General features: G+C 37.6%; 2 protein-coding genes across 2 annotated transcripts in view; both read left to right on the top strand.

Annotated features, from left to right (window-relative positions):
- Positions 1 to 18,896, top strand: part of LOC134288479 (uncharacterized) — a 429,933-nt gene that overhangs the window by 349,878 nt on the left and 61,159 nt on the right. The gene's annotated exons all lie outside the window — the stretch shown is intronic.
- LOC134287335 (uncharacterized) lies at positions 9,498 to 10,223 on the top strand. The gene is made up of 2 exons (XM_062848980.1): positions 9,498 to 9,592; positions 9,674 to 10,223. The coding sequence occupies exons 1-2, from the start codon at positions 9,584 to 9,586 to the stop codon at positions 9,938 to 9,940; spliced, it is 276 nt and encodes a 91-aa protein (XP_062704964.1). The 5' UTR covers positions 9,498 to 9,583; the 3' UTR covers positions 9,941 to 10,223.

The following is an 18,896-nucleotide window of genomic DNA, read 5'->3' as shown; positions in this document are numbered from 1 at the left end:
CACCGAATAACAAAAATTCCAAATCAATGAAATAAAGCTTCGGAACATTATCTCACTAGTCTAGGCTGATAGTGGGACACCTAAGGAAGAGTTTGTAACCTTTCATTGATCCGGGTGTGCCTGCCTTGGAGTTTTATAAGGCATTTCCTAGAAGGTCTCTTAGAAAGTCAATAATTCCTATGAAGAAAATCACCGAATAACAAAAATTCCAAATCAATGAAATAAAGCTTCGGAACATTATCTCACCAGCTAAGACTGATAGCAGGACACCTTAGGAAGAGTTTGTAACCTTTCATTGATCCGGGTGTGCCTGCCTTGGAGTTTTATAAGAAATTTCCTACAAGGTCTCTTAGAAAGTCAATAATTCCTATGAAGAAAATCACCGAATAACAAAAATTCCAAATCAATGAAATAAAGCTTCGGAACATTATCTCACCAGCTAAGACTGATAGCAGGACACCTTAGGAAGAGTTTGTAACCTTTCATTGATCCGGGTGTGCCTGCCTTGGAGTTTTATAAGAAATTTCCTACAAGGTCTCTTAGAAAGTCAATAATTCCTATGAAGAAAATCACCGAATAACAAAAATTCCAAATCAATGAAATAAAGCTTCGGAACATTATCTCACCAGCTAAGACTGATAGCAGGACACCTTAGGAAGAGTTTGTAACCTTTCATTGATCCGGGTGTGCCTGCCTTGGAGTTTTATAAGAAATTTCCTACAAGGTCTCTTAGAAAGTCAATAATTCCTATGAAGAAAATCACCGAATAACAAAAATTCCAAATCAATGAAATAAAGCTTCGGAACATTATCTCACCAGCTAAGACTGATAGCAGGACACCTTAGGAAGAGTTTGTAACCTTTCATTGATCCGGGTGTGCCTGCCTTGGAGTTTTATAAGACATTTCCTAGAAGGTCTCTTAGAAAGTCAATAATTCCTATGAAGAAAATCACCGAATAACAAAAATTCCAAATCAATGAAATAAAGCTTCGGAACATTATCTCACTAGTCTAGGCTGATAGTGGGACACCTAAGGAAGAGTTTGTAACCTTTCATTGATCCAGGTGTGCCTGCCTTGGAATTTTCCTAGAAGGTCTCTTGGTAAGTCAATAATTCCTATGAAGAAAATCACCGAATAACAAAAATTCCAAATCAATGAAATAAAGCTTCGGAACATTATCTCACTAGTCTAGGCTGATAGTGGGACACCTTAGGAAGAGTTTGTAACCTTTCATTGATCCAGGTGTGCCTGCCTTGGAATTTTCCTAGAAGGTCTCTTAGAAAGTCAATAATTCCAATGAAGAAAATCACCTAATAACAAAAATTCCAAATCAATGAAATAAAGCTTCGGAACATTATCTCACTAGTCTAGGCTGATAGTGGGACACCTAAGGAAGAGTTTGTAACCTTTCATTGATCCGGGTGTGCCTGCCTTGGAGTGTTATAAGACATTTCCTAGAAGGTCTCTTAGAAAGTCAATAATTCCTATGAAGAAAATCACCGAATAACAAAAATTCCAAATCAATGAAATAAAGCTTCGGAACATTATCTCACCAGCTAAGACTGATAGCAGGACACCTTAGGAAGAGTTTGTAACCTTTCATTGATCCGGGTGTGCCTGCCTTGGAGTTTTATAAGAAATTTCCTACAAGGTCTCTTAGAAAGTCAATAATTCCTATGAAGAAAATCACCGAATAACAAAAATTCCAAATCAATGAAATAAAGCTTCGGAACATTATCTCACCAGTTTGGACTGATAGCAGGACACCTTAGGAAGAGTTTGTAACCTTTCATTGATCCGGGTGTGCCTGCCTTGGAGTTTTATAAGACATTTCCTAGAAGGTCTCTTAGAAAGTCAATAATTCCTATGAAGAAAATCACCGAATAACAAAAATTCCAAATCAATGAAATAAAGCTTCGGAACATTATCTCACTAGTCTAGGCTGATAGTGGGACACCTTAGGAAGAGTTTGTAACCTTTCATTGATCCAGGTGTGCCTGCCTTGGAATTTTCCTAGAAGGTCTCTTGGTAAGTCAATAATTCCTATGAAGAAAATCACCTAATAACAAAAATTCCAAATCAATAAATAAAGCTTCGGAACATTATCTCACTAGTCCAGGCTGATAGTGGGACACCTAAGGAAGAGTTTGTAAACTTTCATTGATCCGGGTGTGCCTGCCTTGGAGTTTTATAAGGCATTTCCTAGAAGGTCTCTTAAAAAGTCAATAATTCCTATGAAGAAAATCACCGAATAACAAAAATTCCAAATCAATGAAATAAAGCTTCGGAACATTATCTCACTAGTCTAGGCTGATAGTGGGACACGTAAGGAAGAGTTTGTAACCTTTCATTGATCCGGATGTGCCTGCCTTGGAGTTTTATAAGACATTTCCTAGAAGGTCTCTTAGAAAGTCAATAATTCCTATGAAGAAAATCACCGAATAACAAAAATTCCAAATCAATGAAATAAAGCTTCGGAACATTATCTCACCAGTTTGGACTGATAGCAGGACACCTTAGGAAGAGTTTGTAACCTTTCATTGATCCGGGTGTGCCTGCCTTGGAGTTTTATAAGACATTTCCTAGAAGGTCTCTTGGAAAGTCAATAATTCCTATGAAGAAAATCACCTAATAACAAAAATTCCAAATCAATGAAATAAAGCTTCGGAACATTATCTCACTAGTCCAGGCTGATAGTGGGACACCTAAGGAAGAGTTTGTAAACTTTCATTGATCCGGGTGTGCCTGCCTTGGAGTTTTATAAGGCATTTCCTAGAAGGTCTCTTAAAAAGTCAATAATTCCTATGAAGAAAATCACCGAATAACAAAAATTCCAAATCAATGAAATAAAGCTTCGGAACATTATCTCACTAGTCTAGGCTGATAGTGGGACACCTTAGGAAGAGTTTGTAACCTTTCATTGATCCGGGTGTGCCTGCCTTGGAGTTTTATAAGACATTTCCTAGAAGGTCTCTTGGAAAGTCAATAATTCCTATGAAGAAAATCACCTAATAACAAAAATTCCAAATCAATGAAATAAAGCTTCGGAACATTATCTCACTAGTCTAGGCCGATAGCGGAACACCTTAGGAAGAGTTTGTAACCTTCCATTGATCTGGGTGTGCCTGCCTTGGAGTTTTATGAGAAATTTTCTAGAAGGTCTCTTAGAAAGTCAATAATTCCTATGAAGAAAATCACCGAATAACAAAAATTCCAAATCAATGAAATAAAGCTTCGGAACATTATCTCACTAGTCTAGGCCGATAGCGGAACACCTTAGGAAGAGTTTGTAACCTTCCATTGATCTGGGTGTGCCTGCCTTGGAGTTTTATGAGAAATTTTCTAGAAGGTCTCTTAGAAAGTCAATAATTCCTATGAAGAAAATCACCGAATAACAAAAATTCCAAATCAATGAAATTAAGCTTCGGAACATTATCTCACCAGTTAAGACTGATAGCAGGACACCTTAGGAAGAGTTTGTAACCTTTCATTGATCCAGGTGTGCCTGCCTTGGAATTTTATAAGACATTTCCTAGAAGGTCTCTTGGTAAGTCAATAATTCCTATGAAGAAAATCACCTAATAACAAAAATTCCAAATCAATGAAATAAAGCTTCGGAACATTATCTCACTAGTCTAGGCTGATAGTGGGACACCTAAGGAAGAGTTTGTAACCTTCCATTGATCTGGGTGTGCCTGCCTTGGAGTTTTATGAGAAATTTTCTAGAAGGTCTCTTAGAAAGTCAATAATTCCTATGAAGAAAATCACCGAATAACAAAAATTCCAAATCAATGAAATTAAGCTTCGGAACATTATCTCACTAGTCTAGGCTGATAGTGGGACACCTTAGGAAGAGTTTGTAACCTTTCATTGATCCGGGTGTGCCTGCCTTGGAGTTTTATAAGGCATTTCCTAGAAGGTCTCTTAAAAAGTCAATAATTCCTATGAAGAAAATCACCGAATAACAAAAATTCCAAATCAATGAAATAAAGCTTCGGAACATTATCTCACCAGTTAAGACTGATACCAGGACACCTTAGGAAGAGTTTGTAACCTTTCATTGATCCGGGTGTGCCTGCCTTGGAATGTTATAAGACATTTCCTAGAAGGTCTCTTAGAAAGTCAATAATTCCAATGAAGAAAATCACCTAATAACAAAAATTCCAAATCAATGAAATAAAGCTTCGGAACATTATCTCACTAGTCTAGGCTGATAGTGGGACACCTTAGGAAGAGTTTGTAACCTTTCATTGATCCGGGTGTGCCTGCCTTGGAGTTTTATAGAAATTTCCTACAAGGTCTCTTAGAAAGTCAATAATTCCTATGAAGAAAATCACCGAATAACAAAAATTCCAAATCAATGAAATAAAGCTTCGGAACATTATCTCACTAGTCTAGGCTGATAGTGGGACACCTAAGGAAGAGTTTGTAACCTTTCATTGATCCGGGTGTGCCTGCCTTGGAGTTTTATAAGGCATTTCCTAGAAGGTCTCTTGGAAAGTCAATAATTCCTATGAAGAAAATCACCGAATAACAAAAATTCCAAATCAATGAAATTAAGCTTCGGAACATTATCTCACCAGTTAAGACTGATAACAGGACACCTTAGGAAGAGTTTGTAACCTTTCATTGATCCGGGTGTGCCTGCCTTGGAGTTTTATAAGACATTTCCTAGAAGGTCTCTTAGAAAGTCAATAATTCCTATGAAGAAAATCACCGAATAACAAAAATTCCAAATCAATGAAATAAAGCTTCGGAACATTATCTCACCAGCTAAGACTGATAGCAGGACACCTTAGGAAGAGTTTGTAACCTTTCATTGATCCGGGTGTGCCTGCCTTGGAGTTTTATAAGAAATTTCCTACAAGGTCTCTTAGAAAGTCAATAATTCCTATGAAGAAAATCACCGAATAACAAAAATTCCAAATCAATGAAATAAAGCTTCGGAACATTATCTCACCAGCTAAGACTGATAGCAGGACACCTTAGGAAGAGTTTGTAACCTTTCATTGATCCGGGTGTGCCTGCCTTGGAGTTTTATAAGAAATTTCCTACAAGGTCTCTTAGAAAGTCAATAATTCCTATGAAGAAAATCACCGAATAACAAAAATTCCAAATCAATGAAATAAAGCTTCGGAACATTATCTCACCAGCTAAGACTGATAGCAGGACACCTTAGGAAGAGTTTGTAACCTTTCATTGATCCGGGTGTGCCTGCCTTGGAGTTTTATAAGAAATTTCCTACAAGGTCTCTTAGAAAGTCAATAATTCCTATGAAGAAAATCACCGAATAACAAAAATTCCAAATCAATGAAATAAAGCTTCGGAACATTATCTCACCAGCTAAGACTGATAGCAGGACACCTTAGGAAGAGTTTGTAACCTTTCATTGATCCGGGTGTGCCTGCCTTGGAGTTTTATAAGACATTTCCTAGAAGGTCTCTTAGAAAGTCAATAATTCCTATGAAGAAAATCACCGAATAACAAAAATTCCAAATCAATGAAATAAAGCTTCGGAACATTATCTCACTAGTCTAGGCTGATAGTGGGACACCTTAGGAAGAGTTTGTAACCTTTCATTGATCCAGGTGTGCCTGCCTTGGAATTTTCCTAGAAGGTCTCTTGGTAAGTCAATAATTCCTATGAAGAAAATCACCGAATAACAAAAATTCCAAATCAATGAAATAAAGCTTCGGAACATTATCTCACTAGTCTAGGCTGATAGTGGGACACCTTAGGAAGAGTTTGTAACCTTTCATTGATCCAGGTGTGCCTGCCTTGGAATTTTCGGAACATTATCTCACTAGTCTAGGCTGATAGTGGGACACCTTAGGAAGAGTTTGTAACCTTTCATTGATCCGGGTGTGCCTGCCTTGGAGTGTTATAAGACATTTCCTAGAAGGTCTCTTAGAAAGTCAATAATTCCAATGAAGAAAATCACCTAATAACAAAAATTCCAAATCAATGAAATAAAGCTTCGGAACATTATCTCACTAGTCTAGGCTGATAGTGGGACACCTAAGGAAGAGTTTGTAACCTTTCATTGATCCGGGTGTGCCTGCCTTGGAGTTTTATAAGGCATTTCCTAGAAGGTCTCTTAAAAAGTCAATAATTCCTATGAAGAAAATCACCTAATAACAAAAATTCCAAATCAATGAAATAAAGCTTGAAGAGTTTGTAACCTTTCATTGATCCGGGTGTGCCTGCCTTGGAGTTTTATAAGGCATTTCCTAGAAGGTCTCTTAAAAAGTCAATAATTCCTATGAAGAAAATCACCTAATAACAAAAATTCCAAATCAATGAAATAAAGCTTCGGAACATTATCTCACTAGTCTAGGCTGATAGTGGGACACCTTAGGAAGAGTTTGTAACCTTTCATTGATCCGGGTGTGCCTGCCTTGGAGTTTTATAAGAAATTTCCTACAAGGTCTCTTAGAAAGTCAATAATTCCTATGAAGAAAATCACCGAATAACAAAAATTCCAAATCAATGAAATAAAGCTTCGGAACATTATCTCACTAGTCTAGGCTGATAGTGGGACACCTAAGGAAGAGTTTGTAACCTTCCATTGATCTGGGTGTGCCTGCCTTGGAGTTTTATGAGAAATTTTCTAGAAGGTCTCTTAGAAAGTCAATAATTCCTATGAAGAAAATCACCGAATAACAAAAATTCCAAATCAATGAAATTAAGCTTCGGAACATTATCTCACCAGTTAAGACTGATAGCAGGACACCTTAGGAAGAGTTTGTATTCTTTCATTGATCCAGGTGTGCCTGCCTTGGAATTTTATAAGACATTTCCTAGAAGGTCTCTTGGTAAGTCAATAATTCCTATGAAGAAAATCACCTAATAACAAAAATTCCAAATCAATGAAATAAAGCTTCGGAACATTATCTCACTAGTCTAGGCCGATAGCGGAACACCTTAGGAAGAGTTTGTAACCTTCCATTGATCTGGGTGTGCCTGCCTTGGAGTTTTATGAGAAATTTTCTAGAAGGTCTCTTAGAAAGTCAATAATTCCTATGAAGAAAATCACCGAATAACAAAAATTCCAAATCAATGAAATTAAGCTTCGGAACATTATCTCACTAGTCTAGGCTGATAGTGGGACACCTTAGGAAGAGTTTGTAACCTTTCATTGATCCGGGTGTGCCTGCCTTGGAGTTTTATAAGGCATTTCCTAGAAGGTCTCTTAAAAAGTCAATAATTCCTATGAAGAAAATCACCGAATAACAAAAATTCCAAATCAATGAAATAAAGCTTCGGAACATTATCTCACCAGTTAAGACTGATACCAGGACACCTTAGGAAGAGTTTGTAACCTTTCATTGATCCGGGTGTGCCTGCCTTGGAGTGTTATAAGACATTTCCTAGAAGGTCTCTTAGAAAGTCAATAATTCCAATGAAGAAAATCACCTAATAACAAAAATTCCAAATCAATGAAATAAAGCTTCGGAACATTATCTCACTAGTCTAGGCTGATAGTGGGACACCTAAGGAAGAGTTTGTAACCTTTCATTGATCCGGGTGTGCCTGCCTTGGAGTTTTATAAGGCATTTCCTAGAAGGTCTCTTAAAAAGTCAATAATTCCTATGAAGAAAATCACCTAATAACAAAAATTCCAAATCAATGAAATAAAGCTTCGGAACATTATCTCACTAGTCTAGGCTGATAGTGGGACACCTTAGGAAGAGTTTGTAACCTTTCATTGATCCGGGTGTGCCTGCCTTGGAGTTTTATAAGAAATTTCCTACAAGGTCTCTTGGAAAGTCAATAATTCCTATGAAGAAAATCACCGAATAACAAAAATTCCAAATCAATGAAATTAAGCTTCGGAACATTATCTCACCAGTTAAGACTGCTAGCAGGACACCTTAGGAAGAGTTTGTAACCTTTCATTGATCCGGGTGTGCCTGCCTTGGAGTTTTATAAGACATTTCCTAGAAGGTCTCTTAGAAAGTCAATAATTCCTATGAAGAAAATCACCGAATAACAAAAATTCCAAATCAATGAAATAAAGCTTCGGAACATTATCTCACCAGCTAAGACTGATAGCAGGACACCTTAGGAAGAGTTTGTAACCTTTCATTGATCCGGGTGTGCCTGCCTTGGAGTTTTATAAGAAATTTCCTACAAGGTCTCTTAGAAAGTCAATAATTCCTATGAAGAAAATCACCGAATAACAAAAATTCCAAATCAATGAAATAAAGCTTCGGAACATTATCTCACCAGCTAAGACTGATAGCAGGACACCTTAGGAAGAGTTTGTAACCTTTCATTGATCCGGGTGTGCCTGCCTTGGAGTTTTATAAGAAATTTCCTACAAGGTCTCTTAGAAAGTCAATAATTCCTATGAAGAAAATCACCGAATAACAAAAATTCCAAATCAATGAAATAAAGCTTCGGAACATTATCTCACTAGTCTAGGCTGATAGTGGGACACCTAAGGAAGAGTTTGTAACCTTTCATTGATCCGGGTGTGCCTGCCTTGGAGTGTTATAAGACATTTCCTAGAAGGTCTCTTAGAAAGTCAATAATTCCTATGAAGAAAATCACCGAATAACAAAAATTCCAAATCAATGAAATAAAGCTTCGGAACATTATCTCACTAGTCTAGGCTGATAGTGGGACACCTTAGGAAGAGTTTGTAACCTTTCATTGATCCAGGTGTGCCTGCCTTGGAATTTTCCTAGAAGGTCTCTTGGTAAGTCAATAATTCCTATGAAGAAAATCACCGAATAACAAAAATTCCAAATCAATGAAATAAAGCTTCGGAACATTATCTCACTAGTCTAGGCTGATAGTGGGACACCTTAGGAAGAGTTTGTAACCTTTCATTGATCCGGGTGTGCCTGCCTTGGAGTTTTATAAGGCATTTCCTAGAAGGTCTCTTAAAAAGTCAATAATTCCTATGAAGAAAATCACCTAATAACAAAAATTCCAAATCAATGAAATAAAGCTTCGGAACATTATCTCACTAGTCTAGGCTGATAGTGGGACACCTTAGGAAGAGTTTGTAACCTTTCATTGATCCGGGTGTGCCTGCCTTGGAGTTTTATAAGGCACTAGCTGTCCCGGCAAACGTCGTACTGCATGCCTACTGTGTTTTTGTCATGCAGCTCCATAGGGACGTCCCCGCAAAGTCATCTGTATGGGAGCCCCTCGTTCCCAAGACCGGAGAGGTCTCACACCAAGCTAAGAACCTTCCTCGGCCTCAAACATACCCACATACAAAATTTCACACCGATCGGTTCAGTAGTTTCCGAATGCATAGCGGTCAGACAGACAGACAGACAGACAGACAGACAGACAGACAGACAGACAGACAGAAATTCATTTTTATATATATAGATAGATAGATTTCCTAGAAGGTCTCTTAAAAAGTCAATAATGCAGTTGAAGGAAAGATTGAACCTCTTGGTTGAATCAACTTATTGATAAGTGTAAATGGCACTAGTGATATGAAAATTGAATGTCAACCATTGGATGACAAATCGGTGTGAATCACAAACACAACATGCTTCATCATTATGTACACTCCAAGCCGATGTAGCAAACGTATCTTCATCAACCGGAATTGAAATGAGCCAGGTGAGAGGAAGCTCATTCTCGTATTCGATTGATTGAAGTTTTGCCTTTAAATCCTCTCAAATTTTAAAAATTTCTTTTCAGTTCTGTCCGAAGTGCGGATTTCCGCAGACTGCACTTTCCCCGTTCGGGATGGGAGTTCCAGCGCCGCCTCCAACGGCCCCACCCACGGCGCAGCCTATGTATCCGTACATGGTCCCACCCATGGCTGGAGGGTACTGGCCGTACCCATGGCGGCGCAGGCCACGTCAGCAGCAGCAGCAGCGTCAGCAGCAGCAGCAGCAGCAGCAGCAGCAACAGCAGCAGCAACAGCAGCAGCCGGAGGAGCGACCGCCTGGTGTTCAGGAGTGAATTGGTAATAGTAATAATAAGATGAAATGTACTTGGAATGAAATAAAGATAAGATGAAATGTACTTGGAATGAAATAAAATGACAAAACTAATAAAATAAAATGAAAAAAAATCTGGCGTTCGATTTGAATAGGTCGAATGTTTGCTGTGATTCCTATGCAGATTCGACCTATTGAAATCGAACGCCAGAAATGTGTAAAAAAATAATAAAACAAAAATAATAAAACTTGAATAAATTTTAAAAAAGGTTAAAACTATATTAAAAAAAATATTATTAGCTTTATTAGGGAGATTTTCATCCCGAGGCAGGTTCATCTCCTAAAAAAAAATCTGAACAATTTGCTTTTTGGCGAGCTTTTTGGGTAACTACACTGAACGGAAGCCCCATCCCCTCCTATGTAGGCCTTGATTTCAATTGTTCACGCACGTGAACAAGTATTGAGAGAATGGATAATAACATAGCTGCCTATTCGTTTTAATGTTAAAGTAAGGTCAAGGTGCCTTAGTGTTCAGCCATGATTTCTGTGTGCTATATTTGGCGCCATATGCAACAATCTTGGCTGCTGGGAAGCTGGTTGAAGTTTCTCCAGTTGGATAAAAATCGATTACTAATTCTGGAGCAACATTTGAAAAGGGCCCAAGAGGTCTTGTGTCTTTTCTAAAACGCTCCGTAGGGCATAACAGCAGCCCGCCCACGCAAACGAACACCGTTATCCGAAAGATCGATGTTTGCTCTATCTGATAACGGTCTTAGTTTTTGAGAATAAGCTGAGGGGGGCTCAGGAGCGACGTGTGAAGTCATTGTTTACCAATGCTTGTATGCCCTTTTCAAATGTTGGTCCAGAATTATTGAGGCGTTCGGTTTGAATGTGATGTTCAGTAAAGTTGTAGCTGATAGATTAGCCTAGGAGTACCAATGGTCAACTAACACTTTGGGGCACACGGGAAAATGCTACGGTCAATTTAATGGAAAACGTCGAAAATCGATCATTGTAGATACGCCAGTATAATACTGTACGAAAATTGTCTAAAAAATCATTTAGAGGAACTGAATACACCAGTCCTCGTGAATCTGAATCCTGGACAATCCTGGGCAATGAAAGAATATCAACTATTTATTGCGTCATTTCAGACATCTACAAATGATTCGCATAAACATATAAATTAAGTAGGTGCAAAAAAATACGGAATAACCGTGGATTTCTTTTAAAATGACTGTAATAACATTTTTTTTATGGTTTTAAGGTACTCCAGAAAAAGAATAACGTCTATCATGATTGTGGCATAATTCGGTTTTCATCATCCAACCCATATCACTACAATGGGTTAAATAGAAAATAAGTGTTTTTCTTCCAACTATTACCATTGTAGTCATAAATTGTTTCAGTTGAAGCCTGAAATTATTGATTGCAAGCTTATAAATCGATTTTTCTCCAAATTCGTGCGCCGTGCCGTCCACACAGCGCACAGTGGTCCAGATTTTAAAATACCTGGCAAACAATGTCAAATCATAGTACACACTAAGATTCAGATGTTCCAGCTCAGTAATTTTTTCACTGAGTTCAGTATTTTTTCCATCTTTTTACTGAGTTTTCAACAGCAGATTTATTTCGGTACACTCCGTAATCGTATTTACCGTTCACCAGTAACGATATTTACCGTGCTTCAGTAACTTTTGACAGTTTGTGAGCTGAGCTCGGTAACTCATTTACAGAATATCCGCAAAATAAATAACCGAGCGTACCGAGTTAAATCTGCTGTTGAGAACTCAGTAAAAAGATGGGGAAAATACCGAGCTGATCTTAGTGTGTAGTCTGCTAATTTTAGCCTAAATGAATGTATTGGAACATAATTTAGTGTTTTATTCCATGTTAATGGCATTTTCATTATTTGTCGATTTCTTCGAACAAAATCCGAACAAAATGGATGTTTTTCATACAATTTGACTATACACATATCATTATGCCGCTATTGTTTTGGCAGCTCTTGGCATTTGCATTTTTCCTTAACCGATTCTACATACATAAACGTGCATTTGAACGAAATATCGAGCCGAATCGAAATCGACAATAAAATTAGCATGACAAATTCAGAACCTTCTGAATTCGGCAAGGGGAATGACATATCCTTTTCTAACCGGAATATCCGCATTTATCCGTTTCTAACCGTCGCTAACCGTGTCTAACCGCTGCTCACTTAGCAGCTCGCTTAGCAACGGTTAGTGACGGTTAGAAACGGATAAATGCGGATATTCCGGTTAGAAAAGGATATGTCATTCCCCTTGGAATTCGGTGTTAAAATTAGTGGACAATAATGAGGATATTAGATTGTCCAACACAATTGGCATCATTTAAACGATCTGCTAGAGATGTTGTCAGCTAATTAGGCCGGAACAAATCTCATTTTCTTCTTTTGTCACTTTACTCGTTGACTCGTTAAGGGGGAGGATGATAAATAATAAGTGCATTTGATGCAAAATTACCCTAACAATTAGGCAAAATCGTCAAACTCATCGGATTTGTTAAGAAATTTTCTCGACGACTCTAATTTCATTTTAAAAAGTTTAAATTTTTTGAATAATTTATTTGTGTCCCCCCTCAAAATGTCGGATTCCGACCAAAATTTTCCGAGGGGGCAATGACATTAGAGAAAATCGAAATTTGTGTCAGCCTTATGCCATCACGCCAGATAGGGAAATGTTTACATTACGATAGTTTGGTATCAACATAGTCGGACAATTTAATGTCCCAGATTTAGCAGCTCAATTTTTAGCGACAATGTAAACGATACTAGCGTCACGTATTATTATCACATGTAAACGGGCCGTAAGAATTTCTCGTACTGATATGTAATGTCAATTTAGAATTCAAAAGTGTTATTTTGATCTCTTACTCCATTGCAGATGTCTGAAGAACTTACCAATAAACTTTTGGAAGCAATTTAATTACTTATATTAACAGACTTTTGTAGTGGTTGAACTCGTTTGTGTTCTTTATCAAAAATTCAGTAAATTTTCCATCAGCAACTGTTGAGTGTTGTAACAAGATACAAAATCAATGTTTCCAAATTTTTTAAAGGACAATCAGTGCTCCTGGGTATTATAGATGAATGCTCGATATATCCCAATAATCGATGTATCCCAATAAAGACATGTTCAAAAATTGAATTTCTGCCAGCTTTTTTTTTTTAATTGGACCTCTGTGCAGCGCACCACTTCTAAACGCATGGATTTAAAACGATTTTCGATTGCACCAGGCTTCACATCTAATCTGATCTTTTTAAATTGTTAGCGCTATCGATGTATACGTTCGACGCAACGGACTTACCCAACTGAACTGAAATCACTCGGTCCGAGAATTTAAACACTGTGAAGAGCGAGGCCGCTTCCTACTGGAAACGAATTGATGGATTCTGATCAGAAATGGCCCCGCTCAAGTGTTCAAATTCTCGGACCGAGTGAATTCGATCAGTGCACTGTGCACATGTATCAGTATCAATGTTAGTCGAATGATGATCATCTCATTCGTATAATCGTATATGAGTTGACGAACTAATTAGTATTCGTTGGGGGCTGCGAAGGAGGATGAGCCGGGAAAACTCTTTCTTCCTACGGGGTTTCTTATGGGTGTATTTTTCCTCCATCACTTTCTAATAGAAAACCACAAAAAATCATCACCTTCGTAAAAGACAACACAGTTGCGTCGAATATTTGCATTAATGATAGTCTCGCCGATAGCGGAAACAGTGTTCTTTGATCACTATACTCGAGACGTTACACTTAACAAAATTTTCAGAGTGTTACCGTCTTTTCAGCCGACGCACGCTTTAGGGTGAGTAATGGTTGAAAAGCGTATGCAACACAATTGCGCCAAACATAGTCATCGATAGCGTAACCAGTTCCAATGTCACAATGTCACCTGTCTTTTCAGCCGATGCACACTAGTAACGAGCCTGGATAAAACAAAGAGGAGAAACGTCAAAATTGGAACAGTCATCCCCATAGTTCCAATCGAGCAGGAGACCTGTCAAAACGACAAGGATTCTCCACTTATTGGTATACTCGAGACACTTTAGTATTTAGTATTGGTTCAAAAGCGAATGCAACACAATTGCCAAACAAACATACACACTTAATTTTGATTACCGAGTTCGGTAATTTTTTGACGAGATTAAAACTGCTGAGCACCGAACTCGTTCAGCAAAAATGCATTGTTTACCTTTTCCATACGATTTTGACAGTTGTTTTACTGAACCTCAGTAAAATCGATTACCGAAACTACCGAGATCGTACTGCTGTTATAATCTCGTCAAAAAAGTACCGAACAGGCAATTCAGAAATAAGTGTGTATCCATCGATAGCGCAACCAGTTCCTTGATCACTTGTTCCTATATCACTTCTCATTTTAACCCTTCATAAGGCCGTGAAAACTAAAAGAGTTGTCATCGCATACTATTATGCAAATGATTATATACATAATTACATGTACAAAACCATTTTTGTTTGAAACAAACTCTCAAAAAGCTAGGTGGCAATATAGTTGCCACTGCCCGTTTGGGCCAAAAACGCTGGTGGCAATATAGTTGCCACTGCCCGTTAACCCCAAAAACGAGCTTTTGAGGTGGCAATATAGTCATAGTTGCCACTGCCCGTTTAGGCCACCAGCGCTGGTGGCAATATTCTTACCACTGCCCGTTTAGGGTACTATTCTTCTTTTGACTTTGACAAAAAGCCGGAAAAGAGATTTTAGAGTGGATTGGGGCTTAACTCTTAATATAAACTGTGTAATTCAGCTCATGTCAACCCAGAATTTGATTATTTCTTAAAATATTTACCAAATCTATAATTTTACAATAAGTTTGAGCTAATTTTCTTCACGCGGTCAAAATTAGCCATTTTTGAGACTACAAATGGCTCCTAAATTGTTGTTAAAGCTTTGTTTAGTACCAAAAAAAAAAATACCAGGCGTTGTTAGTAGTCCCAATTTTGCGTAAACCAAAAAAAAAAGTTCGAAATAAATTGTTATAAAACAGAAAAAAATACAAACAGTAAGTGGCAATATAGTTGCCACTGCCTCATTAAGGGTTAAGAGAGTAATGAAAGAGACGCCATCAATGTTTAGGGTAGGTAATCAAAATTTGAACCAAATTGCGGCTTTCTGAAGCAGTGCAAATTTTAAGTGATTTTTTCTCCCACATGGAAATAATTTACTACGGCAAAATCGTATGTACATGAAAGCCACGGGTATAAGCTTTCTGTTAAATGGTAAAAAGTTTGTGTTTGCACCGAATTTCATTGAAATATTTGATTTTTCATCAACAATAATTTTAATCTTAATTTGAACCATCGTAATCATAATTTGAACCAATTTTAATCTTAATTTGAACTACTGGCGGCAGCAGCTCGAGCAACTCACAGAATAGCCAATTCCATGCTAAACAATTAAAAATCACATGAATCTGCTAATTCTCATACCTATTTTTCATTAGGCAGTGGAATCTCAACTCAGAACTCGAAATTCTTTAGGAATTTGGAAACTAAATTTGGAATTTTTCATCCCCCAAGAGTAAACAAAGCAACCACTAGCGCAATCTACGGGCCAACATTAGAAGCTCACCCCCGTTTACTAGTTCAAATTTAGATTACAAATGGTTCAACTTAAGATAACATTCTCCAAGTAAGAATCACTTAAATTTGATAATTTTATGACAAATAATGCGGAATATTATTCGGTTGGTCGATTCTACGATAAATAAGCTTTCATTTGACGTGTTCACATATTTCGTGTAATACAATGCATGAGCTGTACGAGTGCACCGAAAATGTGCTTTCTCTTGGGGGAAATGGGTGAAATCACAGTGATTTTTCAATTGCCTGTTTTCCATGACAAAGACGCTTTTTTCAATGCTTTTAAAGTCCATGTTATCAGGTTATATTACGGAAAGCCGTTTAACATCTTTTTCGGGACAATATTTGCCTGAAAAGTACGTCGTTTTAATGAATTTTGAAATGGTTCAAATTAAGATTACAATTTGACTAGTTCAAATTCTTACCCTACTCAAAATGAGTCAATCGTGAACCTTCGTTGCTTCGTTCATGTTTTATGAATTCAAGAGTTCGAAAGTACACTTATGACTATCATACATATTTTTATGAAATATTTTGCACAAATTAAAAAAATCGCAACAGATTATAAAGATTTTTGAAAGGCAAAATACAGATTTAAATGTGGCAACACTGTATTGCTTATCCAGAGAAATCTTCCAACCTGGCGGAGTGAAGAAGACAAAGAAGACCTGTTCCGCAAACGTCAAACTGCTGCACACTTCTAAAAGTATGCACACAACCTTGAAACAAAAATAAATAGTTGAGAATCTAAATTATGTTTAATGGCGTACAGCTGCATACTAAAGTACTAAAACTACACCTAATATAGTTTAGAAATAAGTTAGATGTTGTGGCAGCAATTGCGATTACATAAACCATAAATGAAACAATTTTCATTATTTTTGAATTTTATGGCAACCAAGTGAGTGAGAGCTTTTTAGCGTGAACCGAGCACTTTTGACGTTTGCGGAACGACTGCGGCGGTCGAAACCACCGCAACCCCGTTGGATTTTTTTTCTATTTTACCGCAGTACCTCCTGTCAAAATTCATTCATATCGCGCCGCTTGGTCGGTGGCTTCTATATTCGTCTGTTTTCCACTGTAACTCAGTCAAACTTGAACCAATTGACACAACTTTTGAGATGTGGTGAGATGGGTATAGTATCTACCCGTGTACAACATTTCATGTCAATTGATTCAAAATTGATTGAGTTATACAGTCGGAACCCGCTCGTTGAGCCACAACCTCTACCCAACCAACGAATTCGATTCGCTAGTTGGGAGAAGTGACAGCAGCACAAGGGGCGTGCTCATTGTTTTTTTTTTTAATCATGTTTAGGTTGAAATCAAAAAGGAAAATTTTTCAATTTGATTCACATTCAGAGCAAAACTGATACGTTTTGCAAGATACATATATGGCCAATGCGAGAAATAATTATTTTCACCCATTTTTAGCCGGTGAAGTGAAAATATAGATGTTTATGAAACCACCCGGACCAAAAGCAAGCACAAAACGCTTTCAACGACCGACAAAATAAAGATTGCCGATGTTTTGCATTTGTTTCGACGTAATTGTTCATATTCTTTCTTTTTTTAAGAAATATGAAATAAATTCTTTTCGATTATCAGTAAAGTTTAAGAAACCAAAAACTCATTAGCTCGCCCCTCGGAATTATAGATTGGTTGTCATTTTCAGTTTGACATTGAATTATGACATCCAGGTACTTTTTAGTTGGCTGACAGCTCAACTAACGGGGTCCCAACTAAAAAGTCACCCAACTATTGGCCTCCTAAAGTAAGGTTAAGTTTTGTGAAATCCCATTTCGTATTTTAGTGATTGAGTTGTTTCAGATAAAATTTAATGTGGGATCGGGGTAGAAAAATTCATTTTATCGTTAAATTTACCAAAAAAATAATGATTAAACTGATGGGGAACTGGTATTTCCTTTTCAAACTTCCAAATTTTCACGACATAACCTCTACTTTTAATCGCCAATTAAGCCCCCAACCAGCGGGTCATGACTGTAGTGGAAAACAGACGAATATAGAAGCCACTGCCCAAGTGGCGCGATACCCTAATCGATTCGTAAAATGGACTGTCTATACGGCATAGGCACCCAGCTTTGAGTTTCCGTTCAAAATGAAGCATGCTATTAAATACACATCGAGAGCGAGTTTGGTGATGTACATTAACTAATAGGCGAACCATGTCCATTATCGATACATAAACACACTGTCAAACACGATCAAATCATGTGTAAAAGGCAGTGGTTCAGAACCTAAACTATTCAACATCTGATTCAAAAAAAAATACACGTTAATATAGCTTGCTGTTCCAAACATTTTTTTTGTAATGGGGAACAACTAGACTATAATTTTTTTATTACATCTACTGCAGTAAAATCCACTTGAAATTAAAATGTAATTTCCTCTCAGAGTTGGTCAAAAATGTTTAGGGTGTTCTAGCACGGTCCTGTTCCTGTCCTGCTTTTGCTGTTCTGATGTGAATCGTAGACAAAACATGTTTCACAGTGATGTCGAATCTAAGCCTGTCAAAATCTGGCATCTTCATAATGGAACGACGAAACGATAATCGGGTGAGAGATAGATTACGTTTTCAGACCATTTATGAAGTTTTGCCTTAAACTCTCGTTGTTTAAAACTTTTATCTTTTCGTTTCAGTTTTGTCCAGCTTGCGGATATCCGCAGTTTCTCACGGAGGAAAACGTGGAAGAAATGGAGAGGGAGATTCAAAGATGGCACCAAAGGAGGGAACAGGCACAGCAGCTTGAGGAACTGGAGGAACTGGAGGAACTGGATGAAACGGAAGAGCGGCATCAAGAGCCCGAAGAGTAGGGGATGAATTGAATAAATAAATAAAAATAAAAAAAAAACATAAAAAAAAACAAGTAAAAATAAAATATATAGGGGGATTAGGGGCATAATGGAGACCCTAAGCAAATGAGTATGTTAGGCCTGTATAACCGACAAAAACTTAACATATTATCAATTTAGTTGAAAATCGGAGTTTTAGACTAGCGAAGTTGGATTTTTCTCCTGCGTCGGACCTAACTTCGGAAGTGGTGCGCTGTATAGCAAACCTGGTCCGCTATACAGCGCACCACTTCCGAAGTTAGGTCCGACGCACGGATTTGGAGAAAAATCCAACTTCGCTAGTCGAAAATTTCGGGTTTCAACTGCACGTACAATATTATCAGTTAGCTTACAACTTTAGCTTGTTTCCTACGTATATCAATTATTTACAGCAGGCAGAATGTCATTATTGTGAAGAAATAATGAATTGTAAATCGTGTGTTTTTTGGGACTGGCAGGAAAGGTACGGGGCGAAAT

The sequence above is a fragment of the Aedes albopictus genome, chromosome 2, assembly GCF_035046485.1.
Source record: "Aedes albopictus strain Foshan chromosome 2, AalbF5, whole genome shotgun sequence".
NCBI lineage: Eukaryota > Metazoa > Arthropoda > Insecta > Diptera > Culicidae > Aedes > Aedes albopictus.
The sequence above is the reverse complement of the archived record's forward strand: the minus strand, read 5'-3'. Positions and strand labels throughout refer to the sequence as shown.